The 18,560-nt window shown below is 42.7% G+C and overlaps 2 protein-coding genes across 16 annotated transcripts in view; one reads left to right on the top strand and one right to left on the bottom strand.

The window, feature by feature from the left end:
- The window catches only part of LOC121322859 (mediator of RNA polymerase II transcription subunit 12-like protein), a 119,512-nt gene that overhangs the window by 80,806 nt on the left and 20,146 nt on the right, over positions 1–18,560 (bottom strand). For 9 of the 14 annotated variants that reach the window (XM_041263295.1, XM_041263292.1, XM_041263289.1 and 6 more), the window contains 5 exons: positions 16,944–17,087; positions 16,411–16,537; positions 15,865–16,061; positions 15,220–15,327; positions 13,495–13,668 (listed from right to left, as the gene is read on the bottom strand). In XM_041263295.1, coding sequence (XP_041119229.1) covers positions 13,495–13,668; positions 15,220–15,327; positions 15,865–16,061; positions 16,411–16,537; positions 16,944–17,087 — 750 coding nt within the window. The remainder of the gene's footprint in view (positions 1–13,494; positions 13,669–15,219; positions 15,328–15,864; positions 16,062–16,410; positions 16,538–16,943; positions 17,088–18,560) is intronic. The other 5 variants (XM_041263297.1, XM_041263293.1, XM_041263286.1 and 2 more) reach the window with 2 other exon arrangements.
- On the top strand, positions 9,902–12,193 carry LOC121322863 (probable G-protein coupled receptor 171). Of its 2 annotated transcripts, none has more exons than XM_041263302.1 (3): positions 9,902–10,014; positions 10,447–10,569; positions 10,902–12,193. In XM_041263302.1, exon 3 carries the CDS (start codon positions 10,938–10,940, stop codon positions 11,970–11,972), a length of 1,035 nt encoding a protein of 344 aa, XP_041119236.1. In that variant the 5' UTR covers positions 9,902–10,014; positions 10,447–10,569; positions 10,902–10,937; the 3' UTR covers positions 11,973–12,193. The 2 variants fall into 2 exon arrangements, with proteins under 2 accessions (XP_041119236.1, XP_041119235.1); XM_041263301.1 differs by having other exon boundaries at positions 10,466–10,569.

The raw sequence follows: 18,560 nt of genomic DNA on the forward strand, positions 1-18,560 counted from the left end.
GTGACTGTAAATTACCTTACAATGACAAAGGAAAGTTGCTATGCAAATGAGAGGTAAGGTCAAATATTGTAATCACGAAAATAATATGTATATTTTTGTACTATTTACATCTACTACATTGAGTGCATATAACCTTATTTTTATTCCTCACTTAATATACAACCGTTCTGATTTTGTTAAAAGCAAAACACCCTCATGACAAATGACAAATGCTACAGAAATGATGGCTTATGAATCTGCATGTCAATGCTACCTTCCTCCATGACAGGACTTGTAGCGTAGGACGGTGATCCGGGTCGCATGGGCAGCGGTGACCGGGATATTGCTGCAGAGTGCAGCACCTTTTCTTTGTAGTTTTGTTACTGTTTTATTTTTCCTGTTTCTTTGTGCCTTCGATTTTTGCAGTATTGTTTTGAAGCACCTGCGAGTGCGCCTGAACTGTTTACCCTTGCTTGGTATTCCCGTGGTTCTGTTTACCATAGTTGGTAAGCAGACCACGGACCAACAGCGCCCTCTGCGGGCTAAAGAAACCCAACGCGCCCCTGAAATAAAACTGGGCACCCGTGTGGTGTTTTCAATTACACCTGTCTGTCTCCTGGTCAGTGAATTACCCACACCCCTTCCACACGTGGTATTAGAGGTGGGATTCACTGGCATTGCCCCAAGCAGTGCATCCACGGAAGGAGCAGACGAGCCATGGATGCTACACAGTTTGCTGCGATGATGGACCTCCTGCGCCAGACACTCACCGCAGCAGTGCAGGGGGCCGAGGATTGACCCGACGCCTATTTAGAGGTGTTTGAGGCCATGGCGACCTCGGCCGGGTGGGATCCAGCCCAGTGGGCTAGTTACCTGCTTCCTCAGCTCACAGGGGAGGAGCAAGCAGAAGCTAGAACGCTGTCCCCGGATCGGATGATGGATTACCCCACGCTGAAAACCGTCATCCTTAATCGCGTGGGGGCCACACCGGAGGGGTATCGGAAGAAATTCCGAGAGGAGCAGTTTGCGGTAGGGGAGCACCCATGAGCCATCGCCCACCGTCTGAAGGATTACGCCCTGGGTTGGTTGAACCCGGAGCTGAACACCAAAGCCAGGGTGGTGGAGATGATCGTGGTGGAGCACTTCCTGGAGTATCTAGCCCTGGGATCTCGGCTGTGGGTCCAGCGGCAGGCACCGGACACGCTGGACCTGGCGGTCGAACTTGCCGAGCAGTACCAGGCAGCGGAACCAACGCCTGCAAAACTGCCCGGGAGGAGTACAGCTACTGGATCGTCCCCTCAACTGGCCCCGGAAAGGACGAAGGGACTGGGGTAAGGGGTAGTCCAGGATTTGGTCGGGGGGTGTCGGCGGGAGCTCCCGGCCCGGGAACTGGGGCAGGGTGGGGATACCCACGAGCTGCTGCAATGTCGGACCTTGGTCTCGCGCGGACGCCTTATCAGCGAGCCCCTTTTATGGCTCCAGTGTTTCCCCCTTTTTCCAAAACTTTGAGGAGAGAAACCAGCCCACCGAGGTGTTGGACGTGCAGGGAGGTGGGCCACCTCTCCCGGGACTGCCCCGTGATGGAGTGTGACCTCAGCCAACCAGGTAGGCGCGTTCAATTACCTCAGTCAATTCAGCACCCAGGTTTTGTTATTCCTGTGACAGTGGATGGTACAAAAACCCAGGCTCTCCTGGACTCAGGGTGTAGTCAGTCTCTAGTACAGGAGAGCCTAATCTCACCGGGGCATAAACGCATATTGGGACGAGTGCATATTAAATGTATTCATGGGGATGTCCGCTCTTATCCCAAGATCAATGTGTGTATGACTATTGGCCAGCAGGTGACGCAGGTGCGGGTAGGATTATGTCCTCGATTGCCGGTACCAGTAGTTCTGGGACGGGACTGTGAGCAGTTTAAAGATTGGTTGGCTGCTCTGACAGCCCCATCTTCTTTATTAGCTAAGAAAGAGGAAGTAATTGGAGAGATTTTTCCCTTTCGCGATCCAGAGTGGTTTTGCCATAGATTTAAACCCCGTAAAACTAAGCGGGGGCGCCGGATCGCTAAGAATGAGGGCTGGCAATGGAGGGAGTCAGAGAAGTTTCAGGTGGGGGCGGTTGGTGAAGAGTCCTGGGGGGAGGTCGCGGAGCCAGCGCAGGGGTCTGGCTCGGCTGCCTCTGCTCGGAACCGACCTGACCCTGAGTTGGAAGCCATGGGAACTGATTTCTTAGCTCGCTCCCGTGACTTCCGACTCGAGCAAGGGCGTGACGACGTGCTGGGCAGGCTCTTTAACCAAGCAGCTGTGGTTAATGGTCGGGTGGTCGAGCCCATACGCGCCGCCACGTACCCCCACTTTGAAATTGATCGAGACCTACTGTACCATGTTGATAAATTACCCCAGACCGGTGAAGTGCGTCATCAGTTGCTCATTCCTCAGCCCTTTAAGGAGGATTTGTTGCAGCTGGCTCACGCTATTCCCGTCTGGTCATTTGGGAAGGGATAAAACTAAAGCAAGGCTTGTGTCACGGTTCTTCTGGCTGGGGGCTGGATCGCGTTATCCAGAGGCTATTCCTCTACGATCTATGTCCGCTAAGTCTGTTGCCAGCGAGCTTGTTAAGGTTTTCTCCCGGGAGGGGATTCCCAAGGAGATACTAACCGATCAAGGCACCAATTTTATGTCCCGGCTAATCCGCGGAACTTGTAAGCTTTTGGGAATTAAGACCATTAGGACCTCGGTGTTTCATCCTCAGACCGACGGTTTGGTGGAACGCTTTAATAAGACCCTTAAGAACATGTTGCGCAGATTTATTCGTAGTGATGTGCGTTACTGGGACCAGCTGATTCCTCCCCTTCTCTTTGCAATCAGAGAGGTTCCCCAGGCTTCTATGGAGTTTTCACCATTCGAGCTATTGTATGGGCAGAGACCCCGGGGCGTGCTCGATCTGGTCAGAGAGATGTGGGAGGAACAGCAGGACAATTTGACCAATACCGTCCGGTATGTGTTGGACCTGCGCAAACGTCTTGAGTCTGTGGGGAAATGGGCACATGACAATTTGCAGCAGGCGCAGCACAGACAGGAGACACAATATAACCATGGAGCCCGGTTGCGCACATTTCAGCCGTTCTGAGTCGAAACTCTTGGCTAAGTGTCAAGGACCCTTTGAGGTTACACGCCAGGTTGGGAAGGTGGACTATGAGATCTGCCAGCCGGAGCGACGGACAGAGAAACACATTTATCATATCAATCTCTTAAAGCCTTGGTTGCAACCAGAGGCATTGTTAGTGGCGCATGCAGATGACGTCACGGACCTGGGATCTGATCTTTCTGTGTTGGCAAGAAAAGGATCGGTACAGATTGCGGAGAATCTGACACCAACGCAGAAATGTTAGGCTCATGGTCTGGTGGCGGAGTTTCTTGACGTGTTCTCTCCCGTCCCGGGGCAGACTCGAGTAGCCCATCATCACATTGATATTGAGCCGAGGGCGCTAGTTCGCCAGAGGCCGTACCGTATACCTGAGCGTAAAAGACAGGTAATAAAAGCGGAAATTGACAAAATGCTGAGACTGGGAGTAATAGAAGAGTCCCAAAGTGACTGGAACAGTCCGATTGTTTTAGTCGATAAGCCAGACGGGTCAACTCGATTTTGCATTGATTTCAGACGAATCAATGAGAAATCGAAATTTGACGCTTATCCGATGCCCCGAATAGATGAGTTGCTGGAGCGTCGAGGCACAGCTCATTTTATGACGACATTGGATTTAACGAAGGGGTACTGGCAGATACCCCTGACCCCGGAATCTAGAGAGAGGATGGCGTTTTCGACTCCCTTCAGGTTGTACCAATTTAGGACCATGCCCTTTGGGTTGCACGGAGCCCCCGCCACTTTCCAGCAGATGATGGATCGCATCGTGCGGCCCTATCAGCAGTATGCCGCTGCTTACATAGATGACGTGATTATCCACAGTGAGGATTGGCCGAGTCATCTGTGTAAGGTGGCGGCGGTGCTGCAATCCTTGCGGGAGGCGGGGCTCACTGCTAACCCAAAGAAGTGTGCCATTGGGAAGAGTGAGTCGGAGTATTTGGGGTATCGAGTAGGGGGCGGCCAGATCAGACCGCTAGCTGCTAAGGTGAAAGCCTTGGTTGACTGGCCGGATCCTACAACCAAAACCCAGGTGCGCTCTTTCTTGGGACTAGCGAGCTATTATAGAAAGTTCATCCCGAGCTTCGTTACGCTCGCTGCTCCCTTGACAGACCTCACCCGGAAGGCTGCCCCAAATACGGTTCAGCAGACGGAGTCGTGCCAGAGGGCCTTTCTCGCCCTGAAGCGGAGGCTGTGTAGTAAGCCAGTACTATGCAGCCCGGATTTTGGTAAGAGGTTCACCCTGCAGACGGATGCGTCAGAGACAGGTCTCGGGGCAGTGTTGTCTCAGGAGGTTCGGGGAAGCGAGCACCCAGTCCTGTATATCAGCAGGAAGCTCCTTCCCCGCGAGAAAAATTATAGCACCATCGAGAAGGAGTGTCTCACGGTAAAATGGGCAGTCGAGACACTCCGGTACTACCTCCTGAGGCGACACTTCACCCTGGTTACAGATCATGCCCCCTTAGCATGGCTTCACCAGATGAAAGATAGCAACGCCAGAATCACACGGTGGTACTTGGCCTTGCAGCCCTATGCCTTCAGGGTAGTCCATCGAGCAGGAAAGCTGCATCAAAAAGCAGACTTTTTCTCTCGGGAAGGCATGGGGGTGTAAGATTTTCGAATGAACCGGTGGTGTCATTCTGAGGGGAAGGATATGTAACAGGGAGAGATCTGTGCTGACTCTGCTGGCGTGTTCACGAGCTGCAGGAAGAGGGCGGCAGTCGTCCAACAACCGCCTGTGAGTCATGGCAGTGACACGGGGAGGTGGGAAAGTGGGTGTGTGGACTTTCCCCCTCTCTGAATGGCTGAGAGGCGCGTCTTGGGAGATTGTTAGCCCTATAAATTAACGCTCTGTTGTTTCCTCAGATCTGCCCTTTTAAACACAGAGTGCGCGGAAACGCTGGTCCACGACCGAACGGAACGGAACGGAGGTTCAGAGCGAGACAGTGAGGGAGGGGAACCCTTGGACAGATCCCTGAATAAGGATAGCTGAGCAGGCTAGGTAGCCGGCAGCGTAGGACGGTGATCCGGGTCGCACGGGCAGCGGCGACCGGGATATTGCTGCAGAGTGCAGCACCTTTTCTTTGTAGTTTTGTTACTGTTTTATTTTTCTTGTTTCTTTGTGCCTTCGATTTTTGCAGTATTGTTTTGAAGCACCTGCGAGTGCGCCTGAACTGTTTACCCTTGCTTGGTATTCCCGTGGTTCTGTTTACCATAGTTAGTAAGCAGACCACGGACCAAAAGCGCCCTCTGCGGGGTAAAGAAACCCAACGTGCCCCTGAAATAAAACTGGGCACCTGTGTGGTGTTTTCAATTACACCTGTCTCTCTCCTGGTCAGTGAATTACCCACACCCCTTCCACAAATCATTTGATTTACACAACATGCCTACCACTTTGAAGATGTAAAATATTTTTTATTGTGAAACAAACAAGAAATAAGACAAAATAACAGAAAACTTGAGCGTGCATAAGTATTCACCCCCCCAAAGTCAATACTTTGTAGAGCCGCCTTTTGCAGCAATTACAGCTGCAATTCTCTTGGGGTATGTATCTATAAGCTTGGCACATCTAGCTACTGGGATTTTTGCCCATTCTTCAAGGCAAAACTGCTCCAGCTCCTTCAAGTTGGATGGGTTCCGCTGGTGTACAGCAATCTTTAAGTCTTAACACAGATTCTCAATTGGATTGAGGTCTGGGTTTGACTAGGCCATTCCAAGACATTTAAATGTTTCCCCTTAAACCACTCGAGTGTTGCTTTAGCAGTATGCTTAGGGTCATTGTCCTGCTGGAAGGTGAACCTCCGTCCCACTCTCAAATCTCTGGAACACATCCCCACAGCATGATGCTGCCACCACCATGCTTCACTGTGGGGATGGTGTTCTTGGGGTGATGAGAGGTATTGGGTTTGCGCCAGACATAGCGTTTTCCTTGATGGCCAAAAAGCTCAATTTTAGTCTCATCTGAACAGAGTACCTTCTTCCATATGTTTGGTGAGTCTCCCACATGCCTTTTGGCGAACACCAAACGTGTTTGCTTATTTTTTTCTTTAAGCAATGGCTTCTATAAAGCCCAGCTCTGTGGAGTGTACGGCTTAAAGTGGTCCTGTGGACAGATACTCCAATCTCCGCTGTGGAGCTTTGCAGCTCCTTCAGGGTTATCTTTGGTCTCTTTGTTGCCTCTCTGATTAATGCCCTCCTTGCCTGGTCCGTGAGTTTTGGTGGGCGGCCCTCTCTTGCCAGGTTTGTTGTGGTGCCATATTCTTTCCATTTTTTAATAATGGCTTTAATGGTGCTCCGTGGGATGTTCAAAGTTTCGGATATTTTTTTATAACCCAATCCTGATCTGTACTTCGCCACAACTTTGTCCCTGACCTGTTTGGAGAGCTCCTTGGTCTTCATGGTCTTCAATTTTTTTAAACAAGTTATTTTTTTCATTTCACTTCCCAATTTGGACTATTTTGTTTATGTCCATTACATGAAATCCAAATAAAAATCAATTTTAATTCCAGGTTGTAAGGCAACAAAATAGGAATAATGCCAAGGGGGTTCAATACTTTCGCAAGCCACTGTATATCAACAGTATTACAAAACTGTAAAGAATACGAATTAGCCATGAAATGTTTAAATCACAATTTGATAAGCAATTCTTTAGAGACAGATGGATGAACAGACATAAAGCCACCCCAGCACAGTGGCTCTCAAAAGTATTCACCCCGCTTGGACTTTTCCATGTTTTATTGTGTAACAACATGGAATCAAAATTGATTTAATTAGGAGCTTTTGCCGATGATCAACAAAAAAAAGTCCATAATGTCAAAGTGAAAAATAAAATCTACAAATTGTTCTAAATTAATTACAAATATAAAACAGAAAATAATTGATTGCATAAGTATTTACTCTCTTGAGTCAATATTTGGTAGAGGCACCTTTGGCAGCAATTACAGCCATGAGTCTATTTGGATAAGTCTCTACCAGCTTTGCACATCTGGACACTGCAATTTTTGCACATTCACCTTTGCAAAATTGCTCAAGCTCCATCAAGTTGGATGAGGAACTTTGGTGAACAGCAATTTTCAACTCCTTCCACATATTCTCAATTGGATTGAGGTCAGGGCTTTGACTGGGCCACTCCAGGACATTGACCTTTTTGTTTTTAAGTCACTCCAGTGCGGCTTTGGCTGTATGTTTGGGGTCATTGTCCTGCTGGAAGATTAATCTTCTCCCAAGTCCCAGGTCTCTTGCAGACTTCAGCAGGTTTTCCTCCAGGATTTCTCTGTACTTTGCTGCATTCACTTTGCCCTCTGTCTTCACAAACTTTCCAGGCCCTGACGCAGAGAAGTATCCCCATAGCATGATGCTTCCACCACCATGCTTCATGGATGGAACGGTGTTCTCAGGATGATGTGCAGTGTTAGGCTTGCTCCAAACATAGCGCTTAGCGTTGAGGCCAAAAAGTTAAAAGAAAAGCTCTGTTTCGGTCTCATCAGACCATAGAATCTTCTTCCACTTGGTCTCAGAGTCTCCTACATGCCTTCTGGCAAACTCTAGCCAAGATTTGATGTGAGTTTTTTTCAACAATGGCTTTCTTTTCGCCACTCTCTCATAAAGGTCAGTTTTGTGAAGCACCCGGGCTATTGTTGCCATATGTACAGTGTCTCCCAGCTCAGCCGTGGAAGACTGTAACTACTTTAGAGTTGCCATAGGCCGCTTGGTGGCCTCCCTGACCAGTGCCCTTCTCACCACGATACTCCGTTTTTGAGGACGGCCTGTTCTTGACAGATTCACAGTTGTGCCATATTCTCCCCATTTCTTAATAATGGACTTTACTGTGCTCCGGGGGATATTCAATGCCTTGGAAATGTTCTTATATCCTACACTTGATTGGTGCTTTTGAAGAACCTTATTCCAGATTTGCTTTGAATGTTCCTTCGTCTTCATGATGTAGTTTTTGTTAATAAATGTACTAACCAACTGTGGGACCTCCCAGAGACAGGTGTATTTAACCTGAAATAATGTGAAACATCTTAATTGCACACAGGTGGACTCCATTCAACTAATTATATGACTTCTAAAGACAATTGGTTGCATGAGAGTTTATTTAGGTGTGTCATAGCAAAGGGGGTGAATACTTATGCAATCAATTATTTTCTGTTTTATAATTGTAATTAATTTAGAACAATTTGTAGATTTTATTTTTCACTGTGACATTATGGACATTTTTGTGTTGATCAATGGCAAAAATTCCTAATTAAATCCACTCTAATTCCATGTTTTAACACAATAAAATGTGGAAAAGTCCAAGGGGGGTGAATACTTTTAAGAGCCACTGTATATCTCCAGAATCCAAAATTCTCCACAACGTTTTCTAATTAGTGTTAATAACAAGAGTCATGACAACTGGATAAGCGGTTATCCATATAAATGCAAAAATGTAAGTGTGACATGGTGACAGAAATTCTTTGAACGGGATGGCCTGACAGTTCTTTCCCAGGGTCAGTCAATCTGGAGGAAGGCGAGACTCCGTTGCAAGCACGTACTGACCCTGGGAAATGACGTAGCAGCTGCAGACTATAGAGAAAGCTGCACTTGTTTACCAAGAGGTCATGCGTGACAGCATAAAAGGGGATGGAGAATCCCAATCTATTCCTTCGCTTGGTTTTTGATTAAGAGAATAGAAGGACCGTGAGAGACCCCAGTGAAAACTGCAATTGAATTTCTGAGCGTTTTGTTTGTTTGTGCTTGTTAGTAATTGTCTGGTTTGTAAACAGCTAGGCGGCTAACACATATCTGGAGCTGTCACCTTGGGCCAGCACAAAGCTGGAACAGCACTACATCAGTCACAAAATGAACCTGTTAGCACCCAGGACTGGTCACCGTGTTCAGTATTAATGTGGGACAGATAAAGTGTATTTATTATTTGGGGTGCAACCCGTTATTATTATTACCTCTGCGCATTACACATTGGTGTGTATTGCAGGGGTTTATTGTTTGGTCACCAGACCTGGATTAAAAATAACATAAAGCCCCCTTTTCCAAACCGGATTACAGTTTTTGTCTGTGTTATTCCTGCACTGCATCACCTCTGCACCTGTACCCACTCAGCAACCTTGTCACAGACATATGCTAAATACTGCTTCATGACAACTGGAAAAGCGGTTCTCTATATATGTGCAAAGATGTGTAAAAAGTAACATACATACGTATGTCCGCATCCACCATATGCCCTCCCCAGGGGATTTCATCCCTGGCTGGGAATAATAAATTAACTAATGAAAGGGAAGCTAGCCCACAAAAACAAATGTTAAATTAGATCTTCTCTGTGACACAAACAAACACACTGAAAAGGGAATGCAAGGTCCTGTTATTCAATGAACAAAACTTTTCTTACAAAGGCAACAGAAATCTGTTTTTCACATGGCCACGGAGACAAAAAAAAGTCATTTTCTGCAGCAAACATAACAGTTTTTTAAGATTGTTAACTGTCTGACTACTGTGGTTTGCTGAAAGGAAATGGAATGCAGTGCACAGAATGCTACTTTAGAAAAACGTTCTAGTCCGTCTCATTTATTATCTACATGTCTTATTTACTCAGACACCTACAGACTTTCAGTAAAGTAAATAGTTTTCACTCTCCCCTGTATTGATATTCTGGGTATATTTTTACAGACTACATAGGCTGTCAGTTATGACTTCTTTCATGTCGTGATCTCTGGAAATGTTTAGGTTTCAACTACGTCAATCGATGCATTTGCAGAACCACAAAGGACATGCTATCTACAGGAAGAGATGAAGAGTTTGATAAATGCCACTTTCAACTAGGCTTTGAGACTGAGTTTTGTATAGTTCGATCTTGGACGGCTCTTAATCAAGACCCAGCTTTGAAAATACCTGAAACAGGTAGGATCACTTAACATAGTCTGCAATTAATGTGCGTTGTTTTAGGTAACAAAAATGTGTTTAATAAGGACTCTAAAAATACAGCTATTCTCTTACTATGGCTATTCCCAGTAAGAGTTGGACAGTTAAAAAGAGGCTATATAGGTATAGTCTTCAATAAAAATGTTTTAAAGAGCAATTGCAATAAGTGCAATTGTTTTCTATTAGATCTGTACACTGTATACTATGTATACTATACACTGCCCTAAAACACACGTTTTATCCTGTATTGGAAAAGGGTATGTTTTTATACTGTACAACTGTATCGTATCTATTATTATTTAATCAAGCAGTTTGGTAAAAGAAAAAACATACCGACATAGTTTACTTAACCACTGCTGTGCAAGTGGTGCAACTGTCCTGTTAAAGTAACCCCACGTTCTATTATATTAGTTTCACTTCCTTCTGCCAGGTGTCTGGATTCCATTTTAGTAAGAGTGATGAAGAGGGAAACTGCATTCAGATAACCAGTGAGGTTTCAGGGGAAGTTGTGAGAAGATGTGTCTGTTAGATAAGGTAAGAACGTTTTACTTTATGTGACAAAACATCATTTTAGCACTGGAGGAATTCCGCTTTGAAATCTATTATTTTTTAACATGTTATCTTGGAGGTTCACCCTAATTAGTAAGAGGCTGCCTCTAATCACCTGGTGCTATTTGATTTCATTATGCATTTTTAATTTGTTCATAGCAGGGGCGCTAAAACCCCAAATCAAAAATAAACAACTCAGACATGTGGAGTAGTGGCTTGTACCGCAGGTAGTTTTAGAATTGTAAATGACGGAGAAACTAACTTTTTTAATCTAGTTCAAAGTAGCACAACAATATAATTTCTTCCCATCTGTGCAGGCCTGATTTTTAACTTCCCGCCTGTGTTTATCGATAATGAAGATGAATTGGTCTTCTTCGGAAGCTGATCACAGTGAGTACTGCGCAGTCAACGACCAAATGGAGCCGTTCACTTACTTCTACTACATGATCTTCTTGACTGGAATCATTGGGAGCTCTGTGGCACTGTGGGCATTCAAACAGCATGGCAAAAACAACAGCCAATGCATAAACATTTACCTGCTCAACCTACTAACTTCAGACTTCTTACTGACTCTGGCCTTGCCTTTTAAAATTGCTGTTGACTTAGGCATTGCCCCTTGGAAACTGAAGATCTTCCACTGCCAGTTCTCTGCCTGCCTCATATACATAAACATGTACGCATCCATTACATTCTTAGCTTTTGTGAGCGTAGATCGGTACCTTCAGATAACTCAAAGCTCAAAACTGTTAAGGATACAGAATGTGGGATTTGCTAAAATGATGTCTGGAGTCGTGTGGGGTTTGGTGCTGTTCATCATGGTCCCGAACATGCTAATTCCCATCAAGACTATAGAAGAAAAAACTCTGGTCACCTGCGCCGAATTCAAACAGGAACTTGGGCTCAACTGGCACATACTTACAAATTTCATATGCATCGCTATATTTCTGAATGCTTCGGCCGCTATACTGATTTCAAATTGGCTTGTCTTGAAGCGCCTATGTCGAAAAAGGAACTACGAGAACCACCACAATGTAAAGCAGGCTATGTTCAATATCCTGGTTGTCACCCTAGGATATGTTGTTTGTTTTGTTCCGTACCACATCGTTCGAACCCCGTACACGTTTACACAGAACAAGGTCATCACCGACTGCTCGCTGAAGCGCTCGCTGTTTTTAGCCAAGGAAAGTACCTTGCTGCTGTCGGTGCTAAATCTTTGTTTTGATCCAGTCCTCTACTACCATCTCTCACACTCCTTTAGACAAAAGGTCTCTGAGGCATTCAAGCCACAAAGACAGCCTTCCAAAAAAACACAGTTCCGGCTGAAAAATGAAACGTGTTCAATAAAAGAAAAAGAAACCTTAACAACTGTAGAAAATGACCTAAAATAATGTCTTGTTCTATTTGTTCGCTTTCATTCTTGGATGTATAAATAAATCGAGACATTTTTGCTCTCACATGACTGTCGTAGTGTTGTACTGATGTATATAATTGGTGAATATTTACAACAAAGTAACTCATGTGGATATTCTGACTACTACCTTAAGAATTTAAATGTCATATCATTATATTTAGTACTGTATGAGCAACCATCAATACATCACATTACAACTTGTACTGACGTATATATATATATATATATATTATATATATATATTATATATATATATATATATATATATATATATATATATATATATATATATATGAGCTTTAATTTAGTAAATCCATGACTTGGAAATTATATTGTAATGTATAAAATACTGAGATATCAGATTGGAAAGCAAAATGTTCAAAAAGTTGAATGCTCTCTAAATTACTACTGTAGATAGTTATAGCAGAATTGTTAAGAAAAACTGTGTTATACACTCAATAAATAACTGATATTCTTGTGGGCTTGTCTGATTATTAAAAAACAGTGATAAACTAGTTTTAAATAAATCTGCCACTTGAACTGAGATATTGTATGCAGGAACTTCAGACAACAGAGGAAGTGATGAGTGCTGTCTGGTAAGCACCTGTGGCATGCTACAGGGAGCTGTCTGATTCTAAAAACCTTCTGTTCTGTTTTTAAAGAAATACCTTATACCCTCTGAAAAGCATAGCATTTATCTTTTGTGTGTTTATTACATTGTGCTGTGTGTTTCTAATCATCGTTATTATTTCCTGTTTCTGCACTCACAGATACTTGCCAGGTTTAAGTCACCAGAGTATTTACCTTTGGGGCTGTTTCTGAGTAAACCAGAGCAAGGCTCTGTGGAGTTGCCAGTATAAAAGTGACCACATTATGACCGCTGATAAGGTACAGCAACCTGGAAAAAAACCTTGTGAATGGTGCTATAATAAATGACGTCTATTGTTGTCTGCTGATGGATTCACACTTGAAAAAGGATAGAGAAAATGACTTGCTTTTCAGATCTAATAGTCGACAGCTAACCTTTGGATTTTCTTTGTATTCTAAGTCATCTGTTTGCCAGTAATAATAAAAAAAAACTCCAGCATTACTCAAAGCACACCTACAGCGAATTTTTGCTTGACACCGAAAGATAACAAAATTAACCGCCACGATTATTTGAATGTTTCCAACAAAACAGTATGGGCTAGATACCGAAAAGTATTTACTGCAAAACCAACATTAACAAAATTAAATTGTAAACAACCCACCTAATAACATTTCCAAATCAGAAATAAATCATTAAATTTAGAATTGCACATGGTGTTTTTTCCTTTCAGACAAAAATAAATCTAATGACGATTTGGAGTAAATACTGTAGCTTTGAGAATATGACCCTATGTCTACAAAGTATTTGCAATATTTTCATTGAACTATTTGCAATATTGTCATTGAGGAAGCGGTTCTATACTGCTGCAATGTTAACAGCCACAGTTTTTTTAAGTTAAAATGTTACTTACCAGAGGTATAGGGAAGTGTGATGCATACTGTAGATGACGAGGCAGGTCGTAGAAGGATGGAAATATCGTCTCTTTCTGTCTATCCTTCCTGACCAGTTTCTCCTCTTCAGAGAGGTGTTCTTCTTCAAGCAAACTCTTCAAATTATCACAAGCCGTGGGCATTGGGGACAATATCTAAGAATCAAAAAGAAAAAGCTATGAAATGACAGTGAAGAACACACATTTCATTTTACATACTTTAACACTGATCACATTAAAATTATATATGATTAATTAAAAAACATTCAAAACAAGATTATTTATTTGATTAACAGTGTCATTTTTTTTTGTATATTCCCAACAACATTATTGTTTAGCTTTGTGAGAGAACTGTTTTTACTCAGAAGAAAGACACAGAAGTATGTTGTTTTTTTTTTTTGTTTGTTTTTTCTGGTAATAAAATACCCAACTGCATTCACTATAACAAACATTTAGTCAAAACATCTCTGTGAACACCTCCAAGTCATATTTTTAACCATATTTTGGTTATAAAAATGTTTGTAGTTATAAATATCTGAAATGACTGAATATAAATTGTGGAGGGAGCTATGGTAAAAAGGGGGTGTCACAGAGACGGCCGAAGTGGGCGGCGTCAGAACCAGGAAAGGTAATGAAATATACAAAACACAGGACGGATGAAAAGAAATGATGAAGACGCCTGTTGGCGCCGGTTTATTACAAAATAAAAGGTTTAACAAACACGAAAAACACAGGACACGGCACTCTACGCCAAAATAAATAGACAAACGAAAACAGACTGAACTTAACAAAACGGTGCACGGACAGACACTGACAAACACGGTGAGCGGATACTTTGTTATTATTATTACTTTTACTTATTTCCTCCGTCTCCAATCCCGTTCTCCGCTCACCGAACACCCAACAACCAGTATGTGCCAACGTGCATCTATATATACTATTGTGCTGGGATTCAATTACCAATTAATTATTCACTTGAATCCCAGCACGTGAATTAATAAAGTGCAATTCCCCGTGCTCACATATTACTACATTTTACTTGCACGTGAAGTGCTGTGCAATCCTCGTGCCTAAATACACATATACATTTTTAAACACTCGTGTTACACAGACCCGTTTATATCCCGTGTACCAATGTCTATACACCAACATTTAAACACACCACACGCAACACATAACAGATAATATCCACAGGGGCGGGCACTTTGTTACAGGGGGGCTTTGACCTGACCGTACTGAGCAATACAAAATGTTTACTTTACAAGCATACGATAATAACAATTTACATTCCAAAACATATTGCTTTTCATTCGTGTTTTGAGGCCTTTTGACCAAGGGAAGGAAGGCACAGGTATACAAAGATTACATTTCTAAGTAGGTTTAAATGCAGCAGGCTGGTTTGAAACTGGCTGCTACTTTTTTTCCTAGTCATTGACAGGTTCAGCGGCTGACCTATCTGAACCATTTTATTGCTTTACATTCTATAGCAAGTAAATAAATCATCCTCTGTGATGGGACTTTTTAAAACCACTTCCCTTTGACTTGTGATGCTGCAGTGCAGCAGACCACAAACTCTGAAACTACCCTCTTGGAGGTCTGCCTGTGTTGTATTCATCTGTTTGAAGTTTTTTTTTTTTTTGGTAATTGGGTTGGGGAGGATTTTAATACTTTTTTTTAAATAGAGAAAGTAAGTGGGCTTCAACATACTGCAAATTCTGAACTGAAGTCAGTTTTAAATTCACCCTTGTCCACATCATGGAAGAGATAAGTAGTTCCTGAATTGATATCCACTTGTTCCCCAAACCCGCCTTGTTCCTAAAATCAATTCAAAATATGAAATAAATTAAACAAAATATTACTTTTTCAAAAATAATTATAAGACATTAACAAAAAAGTGTGGATTATTACTGCAGGTTTTATTTCAGTACTATTACATATATCTTAAGATATCTTTGTACTGTTTTACATTGTTAGGGTGTAATCAATAATCTATAAATGAACATATAAAATTAGCTGGTGGGTATTATTATTTCCAGGTATTGTAAAGCAATAAAATGACAAGAAAGGATATGCAAGTGCAAGTCTAAAAGACTCAAGTTACAACATTAACGGAATAAAGGCTTGGGTGGAGATTCGTAATTTAAAATAATAATTGTTGCATTGTATATATTTCTACCTTAGACATTGACATCTCCTATAGGATGAGGATAATTCAGTGGGAAAGTTATTGTTTAGCCAAACATACATGGGAGGGATGATTCACAAGCTAAACAAATGCTAGTTTTCACCACACATTTTCACAAACCACCTTTACAGTCCTTTACAACTGCAATCCTTTGCAAAGCCCCTCACCTCCATTTTCACATGGAGGTCTTTAGAATAGGACTCCTCTGTGCGAGACGTCTGTGTCCTGACAGGAGATAGGTCCCCTCTGGATATCAGCATGCACATGTAGGCATCGTGGGAAAAGACGTCATGGCGGATAAACTCGCTGAAGAGCAGCACCAGGTTCACAAACTCTGTGTTCTTACCAGCACTGTGGGGTTCAGCTGGGAATGAATGGAGAGGCACACAGTCACTGTCCACTTTAGAATGAACTGAAGTATTCACAGTGAGTGGCCAAAGTGGCTCATTAAATATATGAATTAATGTGTGCATTTATCGCAAAAAAAAACAAAAAAAAAACACATTCAGGATCAATTTAAATCTGATATAAGCTCTGTACAAATCCTGACAGCAAGAAATCAACACTAGGAACACGCACACTACTGCATGACTAATGATACACAGTGCTAAGACAGGATTGCAAATACAAACCAGGTATAAAACCATACTTGACTTTCTACTAGTTTTTGTTTTAATTTATAGCTTCAGAAATCTGTTAAAATGAATGCTTACTTAATAAAGGTCCCTGCGTATCCAAAAACACAAGACAAACGTTCTGAAAGACAGGCACACTGGATCCGGCAAGAGAAGCTGAAGAAATTGATTCTTTCTCATCCAGGACCTCTGACTCTCCACACCTCTATTAAGGGAAGCAATGTGCAACAGTAATCAGTGTACACATGGGCTTTCCTCTGATAAGAAAGGTCGGAAGGTGCCCTATTGCAATGGTTACCACTTTCTGATTTAAGTAGCTGGGTTTGTTTTTCATGAACCTCAAAAAAAAATCTTAATTCTAATACCTTTAACAAAGATCAAAGTTTTCTAGCATTTACCCACTGTATTCAGTTCAAAGAAGCACACTTTGCAAGATAAACTGTTTTCTGACTCCCATCATACAATATAACAAGGCAGCAGTGTATTAGATATCAATGCGATACTAATTCATAACACAAAAGACAGTTAACAGGCGCACAGGAGCCTTTGTACAGCAGCTGATAGATTTCGTAAACGTTCCTAACAGGCTGTGCAGAAAGTGCAGGCCTCACCTCAGCCTCCATCTCTTCCTGTCTCTTTTCCAGCAGTTTGGCAACGGCCGCGGCTCTGTGCTTCCCGGAGCGCTTGCTGCTCACGACCCACTCGCACAGCAGCGTCACCACTGCCTCATCGTGCGAGGACACAGGCTGTTGCTGCTGGGAAAAGGTAGGTGTTGTTACGGAAACAAGTTGCCGGAAGGGTGGACGACAACATATACTGAAGCACCACAAACATTATTTACAACAGCTTCACTATAAGGGGTTTTTTGCATTGTTGTTGCTTGTTGTTTACAAATGTCCATTTTAAAAAACGCAAACACACATTTCTTTACATACTACAGTTCTGTTTGTGAACACACCATGTAAATACATACATTATTACAGAACACGTTTCTGTTATTGAGCTAGGCCATATGAGCTAGTCTCAAATAACGGGTGTACTTTGACTGCCCATATAAAAGGTTTAGCACAAAGCATACTGTTCAGAGTCTCGGAAGAGCAGTAAACAATGTTCAAGAAACCACATTACAGCTGATGTGGCAAAAAGTCTGCAAGTAAAATATCACAGTTTTAATGTATGTTTTGTTTGTTTCAAGTTAGAATTTGTAACATTAAAAATGTAATTCTGGAATGCATACTGCAATGTAAAATAACTTATTTTTTATTGCTAGGTTTTAAGGATGTAGAAGCACTAATAACATTATTCTCTTTCTAACCACTGGCTTTACCACAAGAAAGCTGCAACAATACAGTAGCTGTAGTATTGCAAGAGGCACGAAACATCACTTTCAGTTCAGCTTTATCAGTGTTGCCTATCACTTTGAAAAGAGCAGCAATAAACTAGTCATATGCACTGCAGAATCATATCACTAGACATTTAAATTAGCAAACACCTGAGGATGCAGTGTAGTCACAGCACTAAATCTAAAGCATGAAATGACATAAGCCATTATAACTGGAGATCTGTGAATATAGTGCTCCCCCTTTACAATGCTGTAGTTAGGAGCCATAGTTAAGAGAACGTGCTATTTGTGTTACGCCTTATAACGAGAATACTAGTGTTAGCGTAATGGCATTATGGGGCAAATGGGAGCCATGACTTTACCACCTTATAACCTGTTCTGCAGTACAAAGGGTAGCCTTATAAAGGGGTAGCACTGTACCAAGGTTATCACACAGTGTAACTCTCATACAGCCTTTTCACTGAAGCTCAGTGATATCTCAGGGCCACTTTTCTAAAAACAGAGCTCTTAATTCCAACATGGACCTACAAGTTAACAGTCATTTAAATAGTAAGTTCCTTACATTATAGTCACAATGAAATTCTGATAGTAAAAGCCTAGGTTACATATCATAGTGATTTACTGGAGTATAGCACTGTGACGGAAAGACAATGAGTTCTGTTGGTAAATCTCCCTCCCGACCTGAGAGGGCGCTAAAGAACGGGAGGAGAAGTATCTGGAAGGGCTGGCCATTTCAGGGGCCGGGAAGTCGGTCAGCCTGGAAAGAAGCGAGACTCTGGTGTAAAACCGTACTGACCTGGTAAACAAGGGGCAGCTGCAAGCAATAAGGCAGCTGCAACCGTTTACCAAGATGTCATGTGGGATTGCATATAGGGGCCAGGGTAAC

Source organism: Polyodon spathula, chromosome 11, assembly GCF_017654505.1.
Source record: "Polyodon spathula isolate WHYD16114869_AA chromosome 11, ASM1765450v1, whole genome shotgun sequence".
Lineage (NCBI taxonomy): Eukaryota > Metazoa > Chordata > Actinopteri > Acipenseriformes > Polyodontidae > Polyodon > Polyodon spathula.